At 53.8% G+C, this 23,759-nt stretch overlaps 1 protein-coding gene across 5 annotated transcripts in view; it reads right to left on the reverse strand.

The window, feature by feature from the left end:
• Positions 1-23,759, reverse strand: part of DLGAP4 (DLG associated protein 4) — a 173,586-nt gene that overhangs the window by 84,279 nt on the left and 65,548 nt on the right. For all 5 annotated transcript variants that reach the window (XM_077169696.1, XM_077169693.1, XM_077169684.1 and 2 more), the window contains 3 exons: positions 6,795-7,866; positions 4,599-4,840; positions 2,339-2,453 (listed from right to left, as the gene is read on the reverse strand). In XM_077169696.1, coding sequence (XP_077025811.1) covers positions 2,339-2,453; positions 4,599-4,840; positions 6,795-7,793 — 1,356 coding nt within the window. In that variant the 5' untranslated portion in view covers positions 7,794-7,866. The remainder of the gene's footprint in view (positions 1-2,338; positions 2,454-4,598; positions 4,841-6,794; positions 7,867-23,759) is intronic.

Below are 23,759 nucleotides of genomic sequence, written 5' to 3' on the forward strand. Positions count from 1 at the left end.
TGGGCCAGGAGCTGGGGACACTGTGGGGAGCAGGCCAAGAAGGTCCCCGCTCGCAGGGAGCTCAGTCTTAAGAGGGAGACAGATGTTAAACACACACATAAATATAATTCCAAGTAGCCATTCGTGCTGTCAAGAAAATAAAGCAGGTAAAGGAACTGTGCCTGGGGGGCTACTTTAGACGGAGCAGTCAGGGAAGGCTCTCTGAGGAGGTGACATTTGAGCCAAGACCTAAAATCTGAGAAGGAGCCAGCTTTACAAAGATTTGAGCGAAGAGAGCTCCTGGCAGAGGGCACAGCAAGGGCAGTGCCCTGAAGCAGGAGTGAGGTGGTGGCTGGGGTGCATGAGCAGCACACAAGGGGCAGGTGTGGCTGAAGCCTAGAGACTGACTGAGGAGGAGGAAATTAGGGCCGGAAGAGAGGCAGTCACAGATCCTGCAGTGCCCCCAGGGCCGAGTGAGGACTGTGGCTTTCACTCCAGGTGAGATGGGAGCCATTGGGGGGGGGGGGGGGGGTTGGAGCAGGGGTGTGGCATGATCTGACTTACTTCTTTTACAAACTCCCTCTGGCCACTGAGAACGGATTGGAGGTAGCAGGCATGGAGGCCAGGACAGCTATTCAGGCGGCACTTGGTAGGGTCTGGATGAGGGTGGCAGGGGCAGAGGGTCCCGTGGGCTGGGGTGCTGTACCCCTCCCCATGTCTGAGGTTGGTCTTCTGGGAGTCTGGGAACGACAGTGCTGGGGGTGGGGGTGAGGCTGGAGAGGGCTTGGCCAGGCCAGGTACAATAGGGTAGGAGGAGGCAGGGCCCCAATGCCTTCCCATTAGCCCTGCTCCCAGCCCTGCACACAGTGGGGCTGGGGGCCTGTTCCTGCCTAGAGAGGAGGCTGGTCTGCACCCAGCTGCACCATTGCTTCACTGTGTTTCTACAGGCAGGCATCTGCCCTCTCTGGGTCTCATCTTCTCATGCACACCACAGGGGGTGCCCTTGAGCCATCGCTGGTCTCCCTTTGCAAACCCTAAAGTATAAGCACAAGGCAGGGGCTGGGAACCAGGTCTGGGGTCTGAAAGTCCCCATCCCTTGCTCAGCTTTGCCTCCTCCTAGCTACATGACTGTACCTTCTGAGCTTCAGTTTCCTCATAGGTGAAATCGGCATATGGATAATAAGGCCCTCTGGGGGTGGCTGCGAGGGTTCAAGGAGCTGAGAGTTGAGAGAGTAGCATGTAAATTAAAAGTGTCACATGGAGTACTTATTGCTGTTTGTGGCAGAGCTAGCTGGGACCTGGGAGCTCAACTTTCCACTGAATAGGTGGAATGCAGAGAGTCAGAGTGGAGAAGCAACTTGTCTGGGGTCACACAGCAAGATAATAATAACCATAGAAAGAGAAATGGGACAAAATAAAGCGTCAGTGGCTGAGAGATTTCAAACAGAGTTGAGAGGTTATCCTGGAGGTTATTCTTACGCAGATATCCCCTTTTAAATTAAGGTGTATTAGAGAGGCTAGAGGGAAGTGTCTGAAACTGTAGAGCTGTATTCCAGTAGCCTTGTTTCTTGAAGATGATTGTATAATGATACAGCTTTTGCAGTGTGCCCATGTGAGTGTGAAAACCTTGCGTCTGGTGCTCCTTTCATCTACGATATTGACAGATGAGTAAAAAAATATGGATTATGGTGCCTGCCCATGCAAAAGGGAAAAAAAAGGAACTTGAAAATATGGATTAAAAATAAATAAATAAAAGGAGGAACAAATATTAAAATAAATTGAGTGGATTGAAATACTAGTGAACAATGAAAGGGAGTGGTAAGGGGTAAAAAAATAATAATAACCACAGAGTTAGCTACCCTTTGCTGAACACATTCAATTCTTTATTTCATTTATTCCTCTCTACGACCCTTTGAAATAAGGATTATTACCGTCCTGAGGTAAATTAGGAAACTGAGGCTCAGGGAGGGAAGGTGACTCATTCTTGGTTCCTGCTGTCGGTGATAAGACTGAGACTTGAACCCAGGTCTCTAGCTCTCCATCCTCAGGGCTCTAAGCCTGCAGCTGGGAGCCTGGATCATGCTGGTGGCAGGGATGGGGGGGTTAGGGGTGGTGATGGAGGGAACCTCTCTCCCGAGGGCAGCTGGGCCCAGGGGCGGGAGGCTGAGCAGAGCAACACATACCAGCAGTGGCAGGAACAAAGACCAAACGAAAGGATGGTGCAGACACCTGGGACTACTTGACAGGGGCTGGGCCTGGACAGTTACTCCCTTTCCTGGGCCAGCATCAATGAGCTGAGGGGCTGAGGGACAGAGGGTTGGGGTGCCCTCCATGGACCTGGCCTGCCCTCTATGCTCACCTGGCTGATGCAGCTGGAGTCGTTGAGGCTGTCACTGACAGGGTTGTAGTCCTCCTCCCAGCTCGGACATTTGGAGGGCAGCAACATGTCCACTGAATCCAGGCGGTCCAGACTCCTGGTGAGGGGCGGGGAGCAGATGGGGCTCAGCCCACCTATTGTGCAGCCTGGGAAGCTGAGGCGCAGAGGGGCAAAGACTGACCAAGGCCATCCAGTGGCAGAGGCGAAAATGGAAGTCACTGTCAGCCTGGGTAGTGGCGGGGAGTGACGAACGAGGTGGGGAGCATCCAGCTTTTGGAGGCCTTGACTTTATGGGGAGACTGAAGGATAGAGGTGGCCTTCAACTGTCATGTCCGCTCAAACCACACGGTGGCAGCACCAGCTTACATTTGATGGTTTCAAGCCCAAGGCCAGCTTGGCCCAACCCAATTTTGCAGCCCCTTCTCTTCCTCCCTGCAGGTCTGGGGCAATCCCAGGGGCTGGTCGGAAGGAGCAGGTCACTGGCCTCAGGCTAGGGCTGCTTCAAGGGCTTCAGTTCTGGTACAATGGCTAGGTGGTCTCCACCAGGTCCCCAAAGATTCACCCCTTCTCCCCATGGTCTGACCTCCTCAATCTTTCTCACATCTGCCTGATACTGGGCCTTCCTTGACCCCAGCTCTCAGGATGAAGCAGCTCAGGTTATGGACACAGAAAGGCTTGGTTTGGAATCCAGTTCTTCCCTGAATGACCTTGGGCGAGTCACACCTTGCTAAGCCTCAATTACCTCACCTGTAAAAATGGGGATTACTTTGTGTGTGCCTTCCTGCCGGGCAAGGACTCAGTAATGCAGATTAAAGTGCACTCAGGTAGGCACAGTGCCCAGCACGAGGCAAGTGCTAATAGTTAGCAGTTGTTACTATTATTAGTGTTACAGTTATGATTGATTCCCTGTCATTCCCTGTGCCCAGCCCTGCTCAGCTCTCCTACCTTAATTTTCACTGATCATTCATAGAATCCTAGAATCTCAAGCCTGGAAGGTGTCTTAGAGACCATCCAGCTTGGCTTGTCACTTAAAGATGGGGAGACTGAGGTTCGGGGTGGGGGGGGAGGAGACAGACCTGGGACTGGCCAGTGGTGTCCCGAATTCCAGCCTGGAGCTCTTTCCCCTGCCTCCTACACCCATCAACTAGACTCCAGGCTGCTTAGTACACTGCCCTCTCCCTGCCTCTTCTCTCTGTCCCAGTCCCCCCAGGGTGATCCCCCTTGAGCCTTTGGCTCATTTCTTCAATTCCTTCCCCAAAAGGGGGAACAGACAAAGACTGTTTCTCTTTTATTTCCAGACCCTCCCCCCCTCCCCCAGGTCTTGGAGTCAGCAAAGGGGTCAGTCAGAGGCAAGGTGGGCAGGGGGCTCTGGCCTTCCTTGGGGAGCGCTAGTATATGTGATGGGCTCACCAAGGGCAGGGCTCTTCTAACCTGAAAAAGAGGATCCCCTGGGGCAGACCCCTCTTGGGAGTGGAACTCACCTGAGGATGTGGCTCCTGTGGGCAGGGTTTACCTGGGCCAGCCACCCGAAAGAGGTTCTCCTTATGGGCGGGGTTTACCAAAGGATGGGGCTCGCCCGTGGTCAGGACTTAACTGTGGGCGGGGCTCATGGGGCGGTTCACCAAATGACGGTACTCTCCAGGGTCACCTCTTCAAACTGTGGGCCAACCTAAGGACGAGGCTGTCAGGGACGAGACTAACCTGAGAGCGGGTTCCCCTAGGGGACCTGGGCCATTATGGGCGCGGGTTCACCCTGCTCTGAGGCTGGAGGGCGGGATGCATCCGTGGGGCAGGGCTCCCCCGCCGCGGCTCACCCGAAGGGGAGGAAGCAACACGAAGAGGTTCCCAGGGACCGGCAGACCTGTGAGGGCTTCACCTAAGGGAGCGAGGCTTGCCTGGGATGCAGGCTCGCACGTGTGGGAAGCGGCTTTCCCAGCATCAGCGCTCCCGTGGGGGCGGGGCTCACGCGAAGGGGCGTCGCTCCCAGGGGCAGGATTGACTAGGGGCGTGGCTCACTTTAAGAGGCGGGATCTCCTTGGGGTGGGGGGCAGGACCGGCAGATGGGCAGGGCTTCCTGATGGGAGGGACTCACCCCAGCGGCGAGGCTCCCAGGGGCCGGACTCACCTGCGAGCGGAGCGCTCTCAGGGCGGGGCTTAGACGTCGAGAGCCTTTCCCAGGGGCGGGGTCTGGGGCGGGGCCTGCTTGGGGGGCGGAGCTCTAGGGGCGGGGCTGCGCGCTCACCTGCGGGGATTGCTTTGCTCTCCCAGTGATTGCTGTGTGGCCCTCAGGTAGCTCTGGCGCCGCGCCGCCGTCTTGGGTGAGGGCTTGGGGCTGCCGCCGGACTCGTCACTATCTTCGTCGCCCATGGCCTTGATGTAGCTGCCACTGCGCATGCGCCGGCACGGGATGGGCCCCTCGGCCGCCGCGTCCGTCTCGCGCGGGGACAGCAGCGCCGTGCTCCACTCGCCGCCGCCGCCGGGCACCTGGGAGTGGGGGCAGGCCTGAGCGGGGATGGCGCGGGGGAGGGGCCACACGTGGCTTACTACCACTGAACGCACCCGGCGGCAGGGCAGAGGTCTGGGCAGGGAAGGAGGATACCTGGGTGCCAGCGCCAGCCTCGGCTAGGGCTTCTCTGCCCCTCTCCAGGCCTCTGTGGATCCCAGGTGGGATGTGCCCCAGCAAAGGGCCCGGGTCCGTATGGCCATACGACTTCCACCGTGCTGAGCGCCCCTGCATCCCCATCGCCTCACCTGCACTATCTCAGAGGGAGGCCTACCATCCCACCACACAGAACTCCAGGCCTGAGGAGGGGAAGTCACCTGCAGAGAGAGGCCCCTAGGATGGGGGCAAGGGGTAGGGTCACAGGGTCCTGGCACAGCAGCGTGAAGGTGGGGTCAGGCAGCCGGTCACCATCCTATATCACACAGGTCGTGAGCTGAGGGGCTTGCACGGGGACAGCAGTCACGTGAGGTGGAAAGAGGGCTGTTCCCATGGGAACCTCAGGGACCCCATCCGTGGAACGGAGCTGTGATAAGGACAAGTGAGGTGACAGCTCTGAGGGCCTCTCAGACCCTGGTACCCCATGGTCCTCTGTGGCTAAGGGGCAGTGAGCAGACCTCCGCGGCCTCCAAGGCCAGTGGGCACCCTGTCCTCTTAGCTCACAGTCACGTGTGCACAGGAGATGCTCAGCTATGGCCAAGGAATATGTAACTTCTCAGCATATGCACCACAGCTCAGGCACGGAGTGAACCCGCCTCGTCGTGTATGCATGTCAACACGCACAGAGAGCAAGCACAGCCTTCCCACACACCCTCTCAGCAGATCATTCCAGCACACCACACACCCACCTCACCAAGGCCACACACCAGCAGCCAGCTCGGCACGTACACCGCACGCACAGAGAATACTCGCCTCTGCTGCACACCGCCTTCACACCACACCTCCTCGTGGACACTCCCCTCCTCACAGACACACCAGCAACCAGGCACCACAGACACACGTCCCCCCAGGTCCCACTGCACTGTGTCCTGGCCTCAACACATGCAGAGGGCCCACCCTCACTAGGTGCACACGTCCCTACGGACGCCTCGGCGCACATGTCTCACAGTTCAGAGCATTCCCTTTCCCCGCCACATGCCCGGATGCACACTTCCCTGTCACTGTGCCACATCCTTCTCGGTGCCCTCAGTGTCAGCCGCCAACCTACTGGCAGAGAGAGGGCTCTCCCTCTGGGACTCCCACCTCAGGAATCCCCCTCCCCAAGCCTTCCCATAACCCCCCCAGCTGATTTCCCAGTCAATCACTAGGGCCTGGGCATTCTACTTCCCAAAGGAATTGCCAGTTTGTTCCCCCTACCTCCGTCTGTCCCTGGGGAACACAGCTGTGTCCCTCCCTGTTTCAAACCTATCCTGCCCTCACACCCCCAGCCTTGGTCACCCAAGGAGGCAGCATGAGCCCCTGCAGGGCTGCCCTCTCATGGTGTTCCTGGGGCATTTTCACATGATCAGGCCAAATGATACCGTTTTGGGAGGGAGCCAGGTCACACACCTCCCTCCTCCCTGTTGTTTCTAAACTAAAGAAGGGGACTGAGAGCACAAAGGTCCTAAATACATAAAAGACAACCTAGCTATCAATATCCCCCCATAATATCACTGTCTCTGGAATTTTATAGACAAGAACTCAGGGCAATGGTGTGTTATGGTCTCTACTATGTCTCCCAGGCTGGGCTCAGAAAGGCCCTAATCAGTGTCTGCTGAGGGCATGGCCAGGGGCAGGAATCCCCTTATTAGCAGCATCACCAGCCACTCATTTCATAGCCAGGTAAACAGAGGCCCAGAGTGAAGCAACTTCCCACATGCATCTGCGGCACAACTGGGCCTCAAACAAGGTGCCTCCCCCACACTTCTCATCACACTCCTGACCGTGGCAGGGACCCACCTGCAGGTAATGGTAGGCTAGACCCTGGTGGCAGGATTTGGACTTTAGCAGGCTCTTATCCAAGGTGGCTGAGGTCTTCTGGCAGACCTCATGAGCATGGCTGAGGGTCAGAGTGGACCAGGAGCCCCGCTTGACGTAGTTGGTGTCGGTGCCCACCCCAAGGCTGGGGCAGGCAGCCGGGGGAGCGGGCGGGGGTGGTGGGGCAGTCAGCTCGGTGGCGTTGTTCTTGGTGGCTTTGAGCATGTGCCCACTGATGGTATTGTAGGCGTGCATGAAGTAGCGTGGCTGGGTGCGCTCGGCCTGGCGGCCCAGGGTCATCAGCCCAGAGGCTGGGCCACTGCTGCGGAAAGCTCCACCCTCGCCGTCCAAGTTGTCATCGGAGCTCCACCAGCCCGAGATATTGGAGCGGCTGCGCCGTTTGGGCTCCCCAGCCTTGGCCCGCTCCTTGCTCTTTGCCCTCCGGCCCTTGCCGTCCTCCATGCCACCTTTCTTGCTGCCATTACCGCCAACCTTGCCCGCTGTGCCCTCCAGCGAGGGTGCCTTTGTGAAGAAGAGCCTCTGGACTGAGTGGACCAGGTGGCGGATGCGGCCAGGGCTCTCGCCACGGGCCTTGGGCTCCCCGCGGGGGAACTGAAGCGTGCTAAAGCCATCGCGGTGGATGGGCAGCTGTTTCTCAAACTGGTCCAGGAGGTTGGCGGGCAGCCGGTTGATCTTGGTGGCCTGGGCATGGCTGGGGAAGGGGCTCTCCTCTGGCACCTCGAAGTGGGAGTTGTAGTGGATGCGGGGGAAGGTGCTGCTGGGTGGTGGCAGCTGGTTGTTGAGAGGGAAGAGGCCGTCCCCAGGCAGAGCATTCTGCCCAGGGAAGCGAGCCTCGCGGGCAAAGGCCTCCGTGGGCGACAGCAGGTAGGGGTTGCGGTCAGGCCCTGAGAACAGGGGCTCGTGGGGTGGGTCCAGGCTGTCGGAGAGGTGGCGGGGGCGATTGTCACCGAGGCCTTTCATGATCCTGGCCCGTGGGGCGGGGGCCGTCGCCCTAGCAGGGCGCCCAGGGTGCCTCTCCCGGGTGGCAGCTACCCTGGGGAGAGAAGACAGAGAAGGGTCAGACAGTCAGCTGGACTGTGAGGGGGCAGGGTGCCTAGGAGGTCAGCAAGACCCCCACGGATCTCAGGGTTGGCGGGAGCTCAGAGGTCAATGGGATCTCCAGCTTTCGGCCTGCCCCTAACAATGTGGGGCCCAGGACTAGCATACAAATGCAGAGCCACATACTGTATGTGTAAATATGGAAGAGTTACAAATCAAGCTAACAGATAGTTAAATAAAATATGATCTCCTCTCCTACCTCAAAGAATATATCTTCATAGTAATCTGGAAAGCAAGATTCGAATTCAGAATTCTTGGAGTCCTCTGAATTCCAAGGTGGAACATGGTGGTGAGGGGTGGGGAGCTCCCCACCCTCCATTCACTTTCCATCTCTAACTCTGTCCTCACCACAAGGAGCTTCGCACAGGAGTGTGCCCAGCCCACACATGCGAGCCTGTCCCCAGTCCCCCATAAACAGCCACCCCTGGGGCCGGACTGGCTGTGCAGGTCACCCATGGGAGTTTCTGCATTGGCCCTGGAAGAAGGGATGGGGTCAGCTGGGCAGGAATCCCAGGATTCCAGTATCCACAGCGTGGTCTAGAAGGCAGGGTACAGGCTCTAGCATGTTCCTTTGTCCCCTGAAAACTTCTTGTCTCCTGGGGAAGAGCTCAGTCTAAAGAAGGCCAGAAAGGCTTTCTGAAGAGCAGGACCATGGCCAGACCCAGCTCACCTGGGTGAGGATGATACTCTCCAACTCTTTTTTATTTCAGCTAAGGAAGCCTCCCATCAAATGCAAACCCTCTCTAAAAACCTGCTCAGTCACCTACAAACGTCTATCAAGTGTGACCTCTGAGGGGGGCACTGGGGACTACAGATGTCAAAGAAGCCAAAAAGCCCATAAACTGGGATGAACTGATGATGGCATGGAGCAGAGTTGGTAGAGTTGATAACAGGGGCCCACCCTCAGGAATGGGTGGACAGGCAAGGCCTCAGGAGGGTAACATTTAAGTGGAGTTTCTGTGCCTCCATTTCCCCACCTGTAAAATGGGGCAGCAGGTCAGTTGATTACTCAGACCTTCCAGCTAAGACACCCTGGAAATTCTAGTCCCTTCCATTCTCTGGACCTGAAAGTTCCTGCCTTTACCCTGGAGGAGTGGGAGGTCTCTTCTAGTCCTTGCACAGTCTCAGGGCTGTGTCTGGCAGGTAGGCCTGGCATGCCAAGGAATGTTGAGAATCAGGGTGGCTAGAGCAGAGAGAGCTAGGATGATGGGGTTGTGGGAGGTGGGGAGGAGAACTCTCAGAGGGACTGGGTCCTGGCTAAAGCCTAGTGTGGCAGGCAGGAGAGTGGCCCCCAAAGATGTCCACATCCTAATCTTTAGAACCTACTCATCAGAATCCATGAATGTCACACCCTACCTGTTAAAAGGGACTGAGCAGATGTGATTAAGTTAAGGATCTTGAGATGGGGAAGCCATCCTGGATTATCCGGGTGGGTACAACCTAATTGCATGGGCCCTTATAAGAGAGAAGCAGAGGGTCAGAGTCAGAAAAGGAGATGTGATGATGGAAGCAGAGGTCAGAGTGATGGGGGGGGGGTCACGAGGCAAGGAATGTGGGTAGTCTTAAGAAGTTTACCCATTTCCAACATCCAACCTCCAGAATTGTAAGATAATACATCTGTGTTGTTGTCAGCCACTGAGAGTGTGGTACTTTGTTACAGCAGCAGTAGGAAACTGATACACCAAGTGTGTGTTCTGGTGGCTGAGGTCCCCTTAGAGCAGCTCTTGAGGGTGAACCCCAGATTCCCCTAAACAACATGTGAAAAACACTGGCCTAGGCCCAAATCCCCATCCTATAGAGAGGAAACTGAGGCCCTCAGAGGGAAAGAACTTCCCCCAGATCACACGGTGGGTCCAGTGGCAGGACAGGGACCCACAACTCTTCTCACTCCACCATGTAGTTGCCTTGCAACTGCCACCCAGAGCTGGTGAGCCTGGGCCCGTCGAACAGCTAAGATTCGAAAACTCTATTTTCCCTCCATCCTCCTATAAATTCCTGATTGTTGTTACATCTCAGCCCAGCTACTCTTGCTATATTGCCTACTGCAATGGATGGCACCAGCCTTCATCCAGCAATTCAAGCAAGAAAGACTGGGAGTCATCCTGGACATATACCTCTCCCTGGACATTGAGCCACTACATCTGGTAGATTTCACCTCCTACATATCTCTTCCTTCTGTCCTTGCTGTCAGCCCCACTCCCACCACATTCGTCCAGGCTATCATCAGTTTGTAGCTGAACTGACGCACTTGTCATGAGACCCAGCCATTTCATGACCAGCAGGGTCCTAAGCCTTCCCCCAAGATTTCTGCAGAGTCCACCTGGCTTGAGGTCTCCCCTTCTTGCCACACTTTCCTTATCCCCAGGAGCCAACCCCACTCCTGGAATACAAAGCACTGTCTGTCCTTGTGACCGACAACTGCTTAGAAGGCTTCCACAAGACAAATGGCATCTATTCGAACTCATAGAGGAAGTCTGCTGACTGACCTTTTAATTTTCATTACCTCACATCTTCCCTCTAGGCAAATGAAGTTGGAAGGTAGTTCTAACCAAAGATGAAACAGGTAACCCAGACCTGACCATCCCATTCAATTGTCCCCAACATTCAAGGATCCCCTGCATGCAGCCAGCAGAGCCAAACCTCTCCTTGAAGACAACTTCACACAAAGGACCCCCCCGCCCCATATCTCTCCTACTCCCTGATCTTTTCTTGGCCTCCTCACAACCCTCAGGCCCACAGTGGCTGAGAGTCCTGGGTTCAGGAGCCTGCCTCTTGGCTCTCCTGCTGGACAACAGTGTGTGCAGCTGGGTACCTTGTACCCGCTCAATGAAGGCCAATGACACTGAAATATGAGAGCACTGTCTGCAAGCATGGCCTCTTCTGCTGGGGCCTGACTCCCTAGACATATCTGAGGTGGTGGAGGCTGGTCAGACTACCAGAATCCTGCCCCAAAGAGCATTCTCAGTTCCCAACCCAGGGCATCTGCACTCCCATCCAGCCCTTCCAGCCAACTGTGCTCTCATATACCAGTTATTCCCAACCCCAGGACTGCCCCAGGAGACCATGTGAGCCTGGGCCCATGACTGCCACCCTGAGCTTCAGACTGTGTCTCTACCAAACGGGCCAGGAGGAAGAAGTGGTGGGAAGGTGCTTGGTAAATTGTGAAGTGTGGGCACGTGCTCATCCCTTGGGGAACAAACCCTGGGGAGGCTCTCCATGCTCAGAGTCCTAGTGGGATTGCCTCATGGGGTCCCTTGGCCAGCTGGTGAGGAAGAGGTCAGACAGGTTCCTGCTTTGGGGGCCTCCAGAGATCACTGAGATACCTTAATGACCATGAGTGACCTTTCATGCTTTTCTCCCCACGACTGGGCTCCTGTTTTAAGGGGCTCACTCTTTCACTTCTGGGGTCTACCTGTCCTGGTCTTCCTCCCACCACTCTGGCTACTCCTTGGCCTCTTTTGCAGGCCTGTCCTTTTCTGTCCTACCTTAAACACTGGTGCATCCCAGGGCCTAATCCTGCTCTTTCCCCAACATCCCCACATCAGTAAAAAGCTTTGGTGTCACCCAATAGGGGCTCAATCCAGATACCCAGGTATCTCCCCACTTCCTATGTCCTTCCCTAGTAACAGTCCCCTGTGTTCTTTGGGGATGTGATTCTGTCCTAGTCTCAGTGCATGTCTTTGAGATGGAGCCAGCCCTATTCCAGAACCCCAGGGGCTGCACTCTTGGGAAAGGGGCATCCTCCTTTCTGTTAGGGCTGCTGGGCCTGGCAGCATGTCAGTCTGAAGTCCTTTATCAGGATCCCGCCATGACTTTCCAGGTATATTAGCTGCCGAGCAACTCTGCTTAAGTTTGAGTTGAGTTTCTGTCTCTTAAAACAAAAGCCTGACTGATATGGTCACTGCAGCTGCAGGCACCGGTGTCACAGCCGTATCACCTCTGGTCTTATCACTGTGGTGCCCACTAGCCTGACTTCCAACTGCCAGCATGTGGATCTCTGCCCAGGGGCTTTCTCTGGCAGACAGAGCCAGCTCGGCTTACACACTGCTGGTAGGAAATGCCAGTGAATTAATGGCACCCCTTTCCACCTGCCAGTAGCTCTTAATCAGTGACTGATAGGGAGTCGGTGTATAAATATCCCAGCTCCCAGCTCTGAGGGTGGGATAACTGAGATGCCTGTTCTACACTGTCTCCTAGAGGTCCCCCAAGGGCATGAGCTCTGGTTGCCCACAGTACATAACCTGCTTCATAACACATCCTTTAATGCTTGCCTCCCTTTCCCTGCCATATTTCCCCACTTCCACACTGTGCTACCTGCTCCCAAATAAAAATACCTGCACTTGAATCCTTGTCTTGTATGTGCTTCTGGGAAACCCAATTAGGACAGTCACTAACTCTCAGCGATTCTGCCTCACTTGTTTGCTGACTCCATCCCCTCTTCTGCATCCCTCTGCCTCCGTTACCCCCATCCCTCACCTGAGCAACAGCACCAGGCCCCTCTCTCTCATCTCTTGTGTCCACCCTAAGCCCCATACAATCCATTTTCCAAACTGCAGCGGGAGCAATATTTCTGAAAGGCCAAAACACTAGTGTTCCTCCCTGTCATTGGCTCCCCATGGCTCCTGGGACAAACGTCAAACTCTGAGCCTGGCGTTCAAGGCCCTTGGAGAGCTAGCCTTTGCAGATCTTTAACCTTTGTGCCAGCCACATGGTCTCCTGGAGTTACAGGAACTGTGAAATGAGATGGCCCAAGGCACACAGAGCCAGGCCTGGCACCCAGGGCTCCTGATTCCCATTGCAGGCCTCTGAACTGGAGGGTCTGCAAAAGAAGGAGACAATGCTGGGGCTGCATCTGCCAGTCGAGGGGTAGATGGTGGGGGGGTGGGGGTGGGAAAGATGGTCCAGAAGGTCCAGTGTGGTCTAGCAGGCTTCTCTGGCCCTATCCCCTGATCCTCCTCCCTGACTGCCAGTCAAGCTCATCCCCTTGCTGGATTTTCTTCCCAGTTTTCATTACTCTTGGAAACTCTCAAATGTTCACTCCCTGCTAGCTGTTGCCCATCTTCCCCTTGATCTGTGCTACCCAATATGGTAGCCACTAGCCACCTGCAGCCACTGAATACCTGAAAGGAACTAGTGCAACTCAGGAACTGAATTTTCAATTTCATTTAATTTTCTAAGTATTTGTTAAAACATTTTTTAGAGCAGTTGTAGGTTTACAGAAAAAAATCATACAGAAAAGTACAGAGTTCCCGTATATCTGTCCCTCAAATATTGATTTTATTTAATTTTAATTAATTGAAATTCAAATAGCCACACATGAGTGGCAACCACACTGGGCAGTACAGTTGTAAAAGTTGCAAACCCACCTCTGGAAAGAGCCTCCTGTGTCACCCTCTTCTAAAGCTGGGGTCCAGCACCCCCTCTTTCCTCTAACATCCTTTCCACCTATTTGAGTTGGGAGCCTAGTTCATTTATTTTCCAGTTCTCTTATTGTTTTAATAAGTGTGTCATTAGAAAACTTATACATTTTCCCTTGTGTACTTATTTGGTTGCATTTCATAGGGCACCCCCACCACCACCATAGGCTTTTTTTTTTTCTTTCAAATTTAAAAAAATTAAAATTGAGTTAAAACTCACTTAAAATAATCCATTTTAAAGTGTACAATGCAGTGACATTTGGAACATTTGTGATACTGTGCAGCCACTACCTCCATCTAGTTGCAAAACTAGAAAGAAGTTTCTCAACAGGAAACCCGTCCCCATCGGCAGTCACTCCGCACCACCGCCTCCACCCAGCCCCGGCAACCACCAATCTGCTTCCTCTCTCTGCCGCTCCACCTGGCTCCCCAGGGCTTTGACAGGTAGTGCTTTTCTCCTCTTCATTAGCACAGAAAGCCTCCCTTCCCCCTAAACCTCCCCTGGCTTGTCAACTCCACAAAGAAAATGAGTCCACGTTCCCATAACCTCCTTGAGGGCAGGGGCCGCGTGGACAGGCAGCGGGCGCCGTGGGGGCCGCCCGCCCGGACGCCTCCAGCAAGACCAAGGCACTTCTGCCTCCCGCTGCCAAGAACAGTGGCTGCTGACATCGCAGCGCTGCATGCTGCCCTGGAACTGCTCCCGGCCAAGGGGGGGACGCCTTCCCAAGGTTATGCTCCTTCCCCCAATTCAGAACAAGGCTGAAGGGCCGTCCCAGCTCCAGAGGTCCCGTAGGGATTGCGGAGGCCTCTGGGCCCCCTCCTACTCCACTTACACTCACTTTGTCCTTGAAACTTTCTGATAAATAAACAAATCTCGGAGCTTAGAGTCTGTCTCCTGGAGAACCTGACCTATGACAGGACACAACTGGACGCAACTTCTTTCCTTCCTCACAGTGCAACTTTTGGCGATGTAATTATTCTTCCTGAGCCTCAGTTTCCTCTTCCATAAGGTGGGGGCAATGATCCCTCGTTTTCAAGATTTCGATGAGGATTAACCATGATGTCAGAGGGAAGGTCTCTGGCACTTAGGGGTTCCATACCTATTGGCTGCACTCCCTCCTTACCTCATCTAATGGGCTTCTTGGGGTCAGGCCAAGGCTTCCACGTTAGGGATGTTGCAGAACACAGTGGGAAGTGAACACAGTTGGATGTGGATTCAAATCCTGGTTCTGCCATTTACTCGCTGTGGCCTTGGAGTTATCCCTTGTCCTCTCTGGGCCTCAGTTTCTTCCTCTAGGCCGTAGGGGATTTGAGTGAAAATGGCTACTGACTTGCTCTGAGCTCTCTAGGTCAGGGTTTCTGGTCCACTGGGTGCCGGTCTCTCTGCCTTCCCACACCCAGGGGTGGCAGGAGCCTCACCTTGGGGAGGTCTTAAAATAGGCAGGCCTCGGCCCTGCAGTGGGAAGCAGCTGGCTGCCTTGCACTGCCTTTGTCTTTGAGCTATACTTAGGCTCACCCGGGTGCCCATAATTACCTCTCATTTATATAAGCCTCATTACCCTCACGGAAACACGGAAGGACCAGTGGAGCTGTTGCCACTCCAGGAGCCCTCTCTGCTCCGTGATGTCTCTGGGCCTGCAGCCACTTGACCTCACCTGCAGAGTGGGGCCTCCTGCCCTTCCCCACCTCACCTTATCCTGGAACCAGAGTTGGCCTGATGAGCCTGGGAGAGCCAATTAGGGACAAGGCAGGAACGGAACTCAGCATGGCTCTTCTTGAAGCTGAACTTACCTGACTGCGTCACTCCCCTAATCCAGAACATTCTGTGGATCCCTCGTCCCCCCTCAGTCCAAACTCCTTGATATGCTGGTCAAGCACCTCAATGATCTAAGCCCAAGCTGCTTTTGAGATGTTAACCATCCCAATTCCCTTCTTCACAGCCCTTCCTCCAACCATCCCAGACCCCTTACCATTTCGAACACATATCTCCTGTATTTATTGCTACCAAAAGACTGGTTCTGTCTAAGGTTGCATTAATAGATGTACAGAATCTAAATGATGGGGGGGGGATAGTTCTGCTCGGTAAGAGAGACAGACTCCTGGAGTGGGTCTGGGAAGGATGAGTTGAGTAATGAGGGGCTGGAAATAATGTGAGGGGGAATGGCTGAACATTATGGGACATTTACAGCCTTCCATGAAGGACACAGTTATTGCCTGAGAGCACTGAAGGGATGACAGTGGAAGGGCAATCGGTTCTGTGGGGACTTCAGGGCTCTGGTACTGCCTGGAGTAGGCAGGGGTGGAGGTAGAGAGAGGCAGGCTGTGTTGCACTGTGACTTCTCTGTACCCCTCACCCCTTCTACATCTCCTGCCACATCTGCTCCATCTCTTGCTGACTTCTCCTCTGACCTCTAAATGCCAGAAGCATTGGATGCTTTTTGCTTGCCTCTACACTCTCTCCTGGTGATCTCATCTAGCCGCATGGCTCTAAACACCACCTATCTCTGACAACTCCTAAATTTACATCTTCCACCCAATCTCCTTCTCAAACACCAGACTTGTACCTCTACTTGCCTCCCTGACATCTCTCCCTGGATGTCTGACATCCCAAATTGAGCTCCTGATCTCCCACCTTGACCTGCTTCTCCACAGTCTTCCCCAGCTCAGCTCATGAGAACGCTGCCCTCCTGGGTGTTGAGGTCAGAAACCTTGAATCACCCTTGACTCCTCTCTCTCTCACTCCCCAAACCTTTCACAAGCAAGTCTATATTCCATATTTCCAGAATTCCATCGGGTCTCACCCCCAACACAGCCCCAGCAGGCACCAGCCCTGTCACCCCTTGCCCAGGGGCCTGCAGTGGCCATCTAACTGATCTGACTGGTCAGGTCCTCTCAAAGGTGCCCATGGCTGTTAGACTAAAAGCCATTTTCTAACTCAGCTTTAACACCCTTGGGCCTCCATTCTGTTCCGTGAACACAGACAATTTGCTCTCACCTTGGGGTTTTTGCCCCAACTGGACCTTCTGCCTGAAATGCTCTACCCTTATCTTTCTGCTGGAAGCTTCTTCACTTCATTCAGGTTTCAGCTCATAGACTTCCTCCGCTGAGACGCCTTCTCTGCTTTGGACCACCCAGTCCAAAGCAGCCCCTCACCTGCCACCCCCCTCTGCTGTGTCACCTGGTTTATGTCCTGGAAGAGCAGAGGCCAGTCTGTCTTCCTCACTGCTCTATCCCCAGCACCATGCTCAGGGCCTGAACACAAAGATGCTCCTAAAGATTTTGCTAAATGGAAGAATGCTGGAAGGTCTCGGGGCCACCTTGAAATGATGCAGAAAGCGAGAGGCAGCTTCAGGATGGTCAGTTTTCAGTGCAAGCTAATCATGGCAATCCTTTATTGAGCACACACTACCTAGCAGGTGCTACATGCACGTGAGCTCATTCACTTCTCACTGCAGCCCTTCCTGGTGCAAGCAATGAGTTTACCGTGGTAACAAGCCTCCAAAATGCACCCAAGTGGGCCCCACCTCCTGATATTCAGGCCCTTATGTAGCCCCCTCCCACAGTGAGCAGTGTCAACTGGTGTAACCTCTGAGGCTAGGTCATAAAAGACACCAAGGCTTCTGTCTCGCTCTCTTGGATCACTTGCTTTGGGGGAAGCCAGCTGCCTGATGGAGGACACTCAGGCAGCCCTAAGGAGAGGGCCATGCTGGGAGGCCTCCTGCCAACAGCAGCACCAACCTGCCAGCTACAGGAGCCACCGGCAGGCCCTCCAGCCCCAGTCCAGCCCTCAGATGACAGCAGCCCTGGCGGACAACCTGATGGTAACCTGCTGAGACCCTGAGCCCAAGATGCCCAACTGGGCTGCTTCCAGATTCCTGATTCTCAGAAACTGCGTGAGATAATAAATGTGTATTTTGTCTTAAGCAGCCACCGTGTTGTGGCATAATTTATTATGCAGCAATAGGTAATGGAAACAGCCACATTAGAAGAGAAGCAGCAGCTTAGGTGGCTAACATCACCTGCTCCAAACCCCAGAGTCAGGAGGGGCTGGAGCTGGGTGTGCTTCTGACTCCTGAGCCCATAGTCCATGGCCCTGCCCTCCAGCCCGAGAGTCCAGGATCCTTTTCATGAAAGACAGCCCCGTTATGCTGCTATATCCAAGGTCCGAACTGTCTCCAGCATAAGTCGGTGTCCACAGCAACTGTTTGAAAAGCATGACATTCAATCAACCAGTTGTTTGGTCATAAGAGAGCAAGGCAATGGTTTGAGCAGACCCCACAGATCAGGCTGCTGGGACCCTGTGGCTGATGCCTCTCAGGCCCTCCTCCAGGAGGCAGCTGCTTGGAGCTAAATTCCTATGCCTCATCTTGACCAGAAACCCTGAACCCAGGCCCAGGGCATGGAGGCTGCAGTTCTTCTGGGCTGGTGTGAAGGGCACAGATTTGGGGGTTCGGGGCTCAGCAGCGACAGGGCTGCCTACCTTGCCCCTGTATGACCACCGCCCACTTACACCTCAGCAGAGGCTGTGGAGCTTGGGGTCCCTATGCTTGGTGCTCATCTTTATGTGTGGGACACAGAAAAGAGAAGGAAACAGATCCAAAAAATCAGAGGCTCCTAGACCCTCTGAACAAAGGATTTACAGAGACAGAACCAGAGAGTTATCCTTTTAAAACCTGATGCAATCACTTCACCTGCCCCCGAAACTCCTTTAAGAGCTCCCTTTGCCCTCGGGCAAAGCTCCAGCCCCCACCACCACCTCGTTTAGTTATTTCTCCAACATTCCCAGCTCTTTCCTGCCACAGGCCCTTTACCCATGCCATTTCCTCTGCCTGGAAACCTCAATTTTTCATATAACCGGCTGCTTCTGTTGATTTGGCTTCTGCTCAAATATCACCTCCTCAGAAGCCTTCCCAGCCCCTGTGTCAAGGAAGTCTCCTCTGTCCCGCTGCTGCTTCTTTCTCTCTTTACACCCTCACTGATTTCCTTCAAGGCACTTACCCAGGTCTTGGATTATCCTGCTCTGATAATGGTATGATTGATTAAATCTGTCTCCCACGCTCTGTGGGCTTTGAGAGGGCAAGGACCCAGGCCAGGCCATTCCCATGGTGTCCCTGGTGGTACGCACAGAGTCAGTAGGTACGTGATAATCTGCTGCTGAATGAGCGAGGCAGTGAGGTAGGGCCTGAGGGAGGCGAGCTGGAGAGAGGAGCTGGGCAGGGTCGGAGCTGCTGGATGGGAAAGAAGGGAGCTGGTCATGGGGTCACCCCATACCCCTTTTTCCTGCTTTCCCATGCCTGGGCCCCAGATGGGCTGGGCCGGTGTTTATGTCCCCCAGAACCTCCCTGAAAGGCCTCTGTCCCTAGCCTCTTCCCCCGGCAAACATCCTTGAAGCTCAGAAGAGATCCCTCCTTCTCCATGAAGGCTGTTCTGATCTTGCAAGTGGGTTTAGGGGTCCCTCTGAGCTCCCTTTGATGGAAGCTACCACCCTGAGGAGTCGCTGACAGCTCGAGTGTTCCTCTGTGCCACGGGCAAGGAGGCTGGCACAGAGCTGGTACTCTGTAAACGTTACGGCGCAGGGCGTGACATACAACCCAGTTTGCCCAGATTCTCCCTGTGATCCCATAGTCCCTGATAGTTAGTGACCTGCTTCACTCCCCAAAGGGTCATGGTTCAAACGATGAACTATCTGCTTACCCTACTGTGAAGGACTGTGGGGACGCAAGGCAGCGGAAGCGGGGTCTGTGGCTGAGATGGGGCAGATGAGGTCTGAGCTGAGCCTCCTGGGTTGGGCAGAGCTTCCTCCCAGCTGGACTCTCAAGCCAGGGCCCTCTCAATCCTTGAGGAATCAGGTCACCCCACCCTCACCTAGAAAAAGCCCGAGCTGGGGGATGAGAGGCTGGTAGCATGACTGACACCCAGCCCCCCACCCTCCCACCTCACCTCTCCAGGCCTCCTTGCCCTGTTCCTACACCCCCCTTTGGGGTGGCCCGGGGTGGGGGTGGGGGGTTGAGTACAGCCGTGTCCCTGGAAGCAGTACAGTGTGGGGGCTTAGGATGTGGGCTCAAGTTGGAATCCCAGTGCTGCCAACTCCTTGCTTATCTTCCCAGTGTCCTCGGAGGGGTGCTGGGAGGCTCTGCACGGTGTCTGGCACACTAAATCCCCATGAGTCCTCACTGTTATTCTTTTCAACAGGAGGAGGTCAGGGTGCGAGAGAGGGTGAGGGCAGTGGACACCGACAGGGCAGGGTACTGTCCCTGCTTAGCCCTTAGAAGTTCAGAGAAGGAATGGGATTTGCCCCAGATCATACAACCCATTGGGGGCAGCTGGGATTTGAATCTGGGCTTCTGAACCCCTGAGCCAGCGCTCTCTGAGGTCTTGATCCAACAAAGGCTGGGTGTGTTCTGAGCTGTGGGCACTGTCCGTGTGACCTTCACCCTCCTCGTGCCCCCAGAGCCCAAATGTCTTGTCCTGTTCCAGACATTTCATTAAAGTTAAATAGAACTGAAAGCAACCCAAGCATCCATCAGCCAATGACTGGATAAATAAAATGTGGTATATACATACAATGGAATATTATTCAGCCATAAAAAGGATGATGCTCTGATACATGTGACAACATGGATGAACCATAAAGATATCAAGTGGGGTGAAATAAGGCAGACACAAAAGGCCAAGTATTGTATGATCTCACTGATATGAAATGATTAGAAGATGCAAATTTATAGAGTCAGAAACTAGAGGGCAGGCTACCAGGGGTGGGGGTGAACGGGGGGGGATGGGAAGTTAATGCTTTATTGGGACAAAGTTTCTGTCTGGGGCCATGGGAAAGCTTTGGTAACAGATGGCGGCGAGCATGGCACAACGTTGGGAGTGCAAGTAACACCACTAAATGACACACTTGACGGTGATTAAAATGGGAAATTGTATATTGAATAGTTCCTCAATAAAAGTTTAAAAAGAACAACAGAACTATACAACAACTATAGTTAGGGAACCCTAATGTAAACCATGCCCTTTAGTTAATAAAATAATAATATTGGTTCCTCAGTTGCAACAAACGTACCACACAAATGCAAAATGTGTATAATAGGGGATGCTGTATATGCGGCTGGAGGGGGTATATGGGAATGCTCTACTTTCTGCATGATTTTCCTGTAAACCTACAACTGCTCTAAGAAATAACATTTTTTTTCGCATGGGCAGGCACCGGGAATCGAACCCAGGTCCCTGGCCTGGCAGGCAAGGACTCTGCCTGCTGAGCCACCGTGGCCCACCCTCTTAAGAAATAGTTTTTTAAAAAACTTAAAAATAAAAACTTTTAAATAGAATCCAGTAACAATGAAAATGTCAGCTTCTCAGCTGCCTGAGCCCCATTTCAAATGTCCCATGGCCACATGGAGACAGAGCAGCCCCCACTGACGGCATTCCGGGACAGCCTGGCCTGGACTCTGCCCGCTGCGTGTAGCGGTTTCCCATGCTGGCACACAACTGGAAGGGGACAGGGAAGGCGGCTGGAGCCCAGGAAGTGAGCACGTGTTGTCTTTCCCACTGCCCTCCCATCTCACCTCAGCTGAGCTGGGGGAGGGGCTGGGACTTGCCCAGGGTCTCTTGACCCTGATCCTGCTGCAGCCCCAGCAGCCCGTAGGGCAGGACAGAGTCAGCAGCCAGGCCACAGTTGGCAGGAGGTGCTGGTCGACAGAAATGATTTTCTGGGGATGAACAAAGGCCAAAAACCCATGCTGGGTCATTTATTCAGGTGACCTTCCTGAGACACTGGTTGGGGAGAGCCGGCCACGGCCACGGGGTGCGCGCCCATCAGCCCCAGGATGGCTCAGGGCCCTAGGTGGGACCACCATGGGGCTAGGAAGGGAGCAGGGTGGGGGGGGCAGGTGCCCATCCTCTCCCCTTCCTGTCCTGGCAGGGTCTGGAGGGACCTCAGGAAGCCCCTGGCTGACATATTCGAACCAATATTTGTTTCCGTGCTGTGGGGGCTGGGACCCTCAGTCCTGGCTGACTCACTGTGGGGCCTCAGGCAAGTCACCTCCTGCCACCTCAGTTTTCCCATTTGGAAAGTGAGTATGGTTATCCCAGCGGTGGGGGTTCTCGCAAGGGGGCAAATGAGACTGGACGGGAAAGCGTCTGTAAACTGCGCTAGAGGGCAGAGAACAGGCTCTGCACCCATCCTAGATTCACCTCTTCCCAGTGCGGACGTTATGCAGGTCAGACGGCCTCTCTGAGCCTCGGTTTCTTCACCTGGGAAATGTGGATGAGACAGTTCACTTGCCATATAATGGGACATCATCGGCCATAAAAAGGAACTAAACACTGATCCACGCTACAAACACGGACGCACGTAATGCTGAGCGAAGGAAGCCAAACAAAAGGACAAACATTGTGTGATTCCACTTCTATGAAATATTCAGAACAGGCAAATCCATCCAGACAGAAAGTAGATGAGTGGCTCCCAGACGCTGGGAGGAAGGGAAATGGGGAGTGACAGTTTAACATGACCCGGTATGAGCTTTCTGTGTGGGGTGATGGAAGGTTCTGGAACCAGGCAGCGATGAGGGCAGCACAGACCACGAATGTGTTGAATTGTACACTTTTAAATGGTCAATTTCATATCCTCTGTATCCTACCACAAATAGAAGAAGATAATTCACTTGCAGTTATTTGTGGGCATTAGTGATAGGGTGTAAAAAGCATCCAGTAAAAAGTTTCCAGTAGGTGCATAATAAAGAGCAGCTGTGATTGTTACAGATGCCCGAAAAAGCCCTGTGCATAAATTCTTCTGAAGCTTACTTATCAAGTGCTTCCTATGTACTCATAGCACTTCATATGAATTATCTCACTGAATTCTCAAATGAGACCCAGGACAGGTCCTATTATTTTTATTTTACAGAAAAGGAAATGGAGACAGAGAAAAGTGATCTGCCCATGGCTGCACAGGTTGGAAGTGGCAGAGCTGGGATTTGAACCCAGGCAGTTTGGCTCCAGAGCCCCTGCCTCTAACTGCCTCCCTGTCCTGGCTCCCAGCTTGCAGGAAACAATGTCCAATTGCCAAACCTGTCCCTGTTTCAGGGGACCTGCCTCCACTTGCCTGCTTACCACAAGTTTTCTTCTGCAGGGGCTGGGAGATTTCCATATTAGGGGGATGTAGTCCTGGGACGAGGTGCCCTACCCTCTGGCCTGAGAGCTCTGACTCTAGGACAAGCTGGTCTTGGAGGCCACCTGCCTTGCTCAGTTCCATTCCAGCCCCCACCGAGGGACCGTCACGGAAGATTGTGCTGGCAAACAGCAGAGCAAAATAGTCAGAATGCAACAATTGCCAGCACATTTAATTCAATTCCTGCAACATTTACGGAGGCCTGCTCTGTGACTCAGAGCTCGTGGCCAAGTGCAGGAGGCAGAAATACACATGGCAATTAGACAACATGAAAAAAATCAGTTCTCAGGAAGAGTCAAATCAAGGATGTGTGCCCAGAGGAGGGAGAAACTAATACTCACTGGGGCACCCAGAAGGCTCCCCAGACAAAGTGGCATTTCAACCAAATCTCTGAAGGCAAGTAAGATTTTGACAGGTAAAGGTACAGGGAAGAATATTTCCTAAAAGGAAGAAGCAGGGACAAAATCGGCCCAAGGTGAGACTCGGCAGAGAGCACTGGGGAACAGCAAGTTGTGGGCTTTGAGGGGATGAGGGAGGCAGGTGCCTGCAGGTTAATCATGGGGCCTCGATGACACCCTAGAGACTCTAGATTTCAAACTGTAGGCCATCGGCCATCAAAATGGAACAGGGTCCCAGAGGCCACTGGCACCAGCAACTCCACTCCTAGGAGCTATCCAACAGCCCCACCTTAGGCAGGTGGGAAATGACAGAGGTGCAAGGTTCTTCTTGAAACCCTTTTTAGCAAAAACCTGAGAACAACCCAAATGCTCATCAACAAACCGGTTAAATGAATTATGACCCAGCCCATAATGGAATATTACACAGCTGTAATAAAGAGTAAGGCACCTCTTGGAAAGTTCTCCAAGATTTACCGTTTAGTGAGAAACCAGCAAGGGACAGAAGAGCATTTTGGGATCTGTCTCAGTTTGGGTTCTCAGAAGCAGACCTGAGACAAGGGTGCGAGAGTAAGGAGTCTGTCTGGGAACTGATCCCAGAAGGCACAGTGAGGGAGCTGGGAGGCAAGGAGAGGCAGTGAGGGATGCACCGCTGAGCTGTGGGCAACAGAGGCTCAGTTCTGCTGGGGAATTTTGTGCGATGGCGTAGAACACATACCTTCGACTTAGCCCATCACGGGGCAAGGGAGCTGGGGCTCTAATTATTCTCTACTTCCTTCCACAACATCTGAGCTCCGCTCTGCAGACATGAACCCCCCCAGCACCTCCACACTCCCCAGGCAGGCTGAAA

The sequence above is a fragment of the Tamandua tetradactyla genome, chromosome 1, assembly GCF_023851605.1.
Source record: "Tamandua tetradactyla isolate mTamTet1 chromosome 1, mTamTet1.pri, whole genome shotgun sequence".
Lineage (NCBI taxonomy): Eukaryota > Metazoa > Chordata > Mammalia > Pilosa > Myrmecophagidae > Tamandua > Tamandua tetradactyla.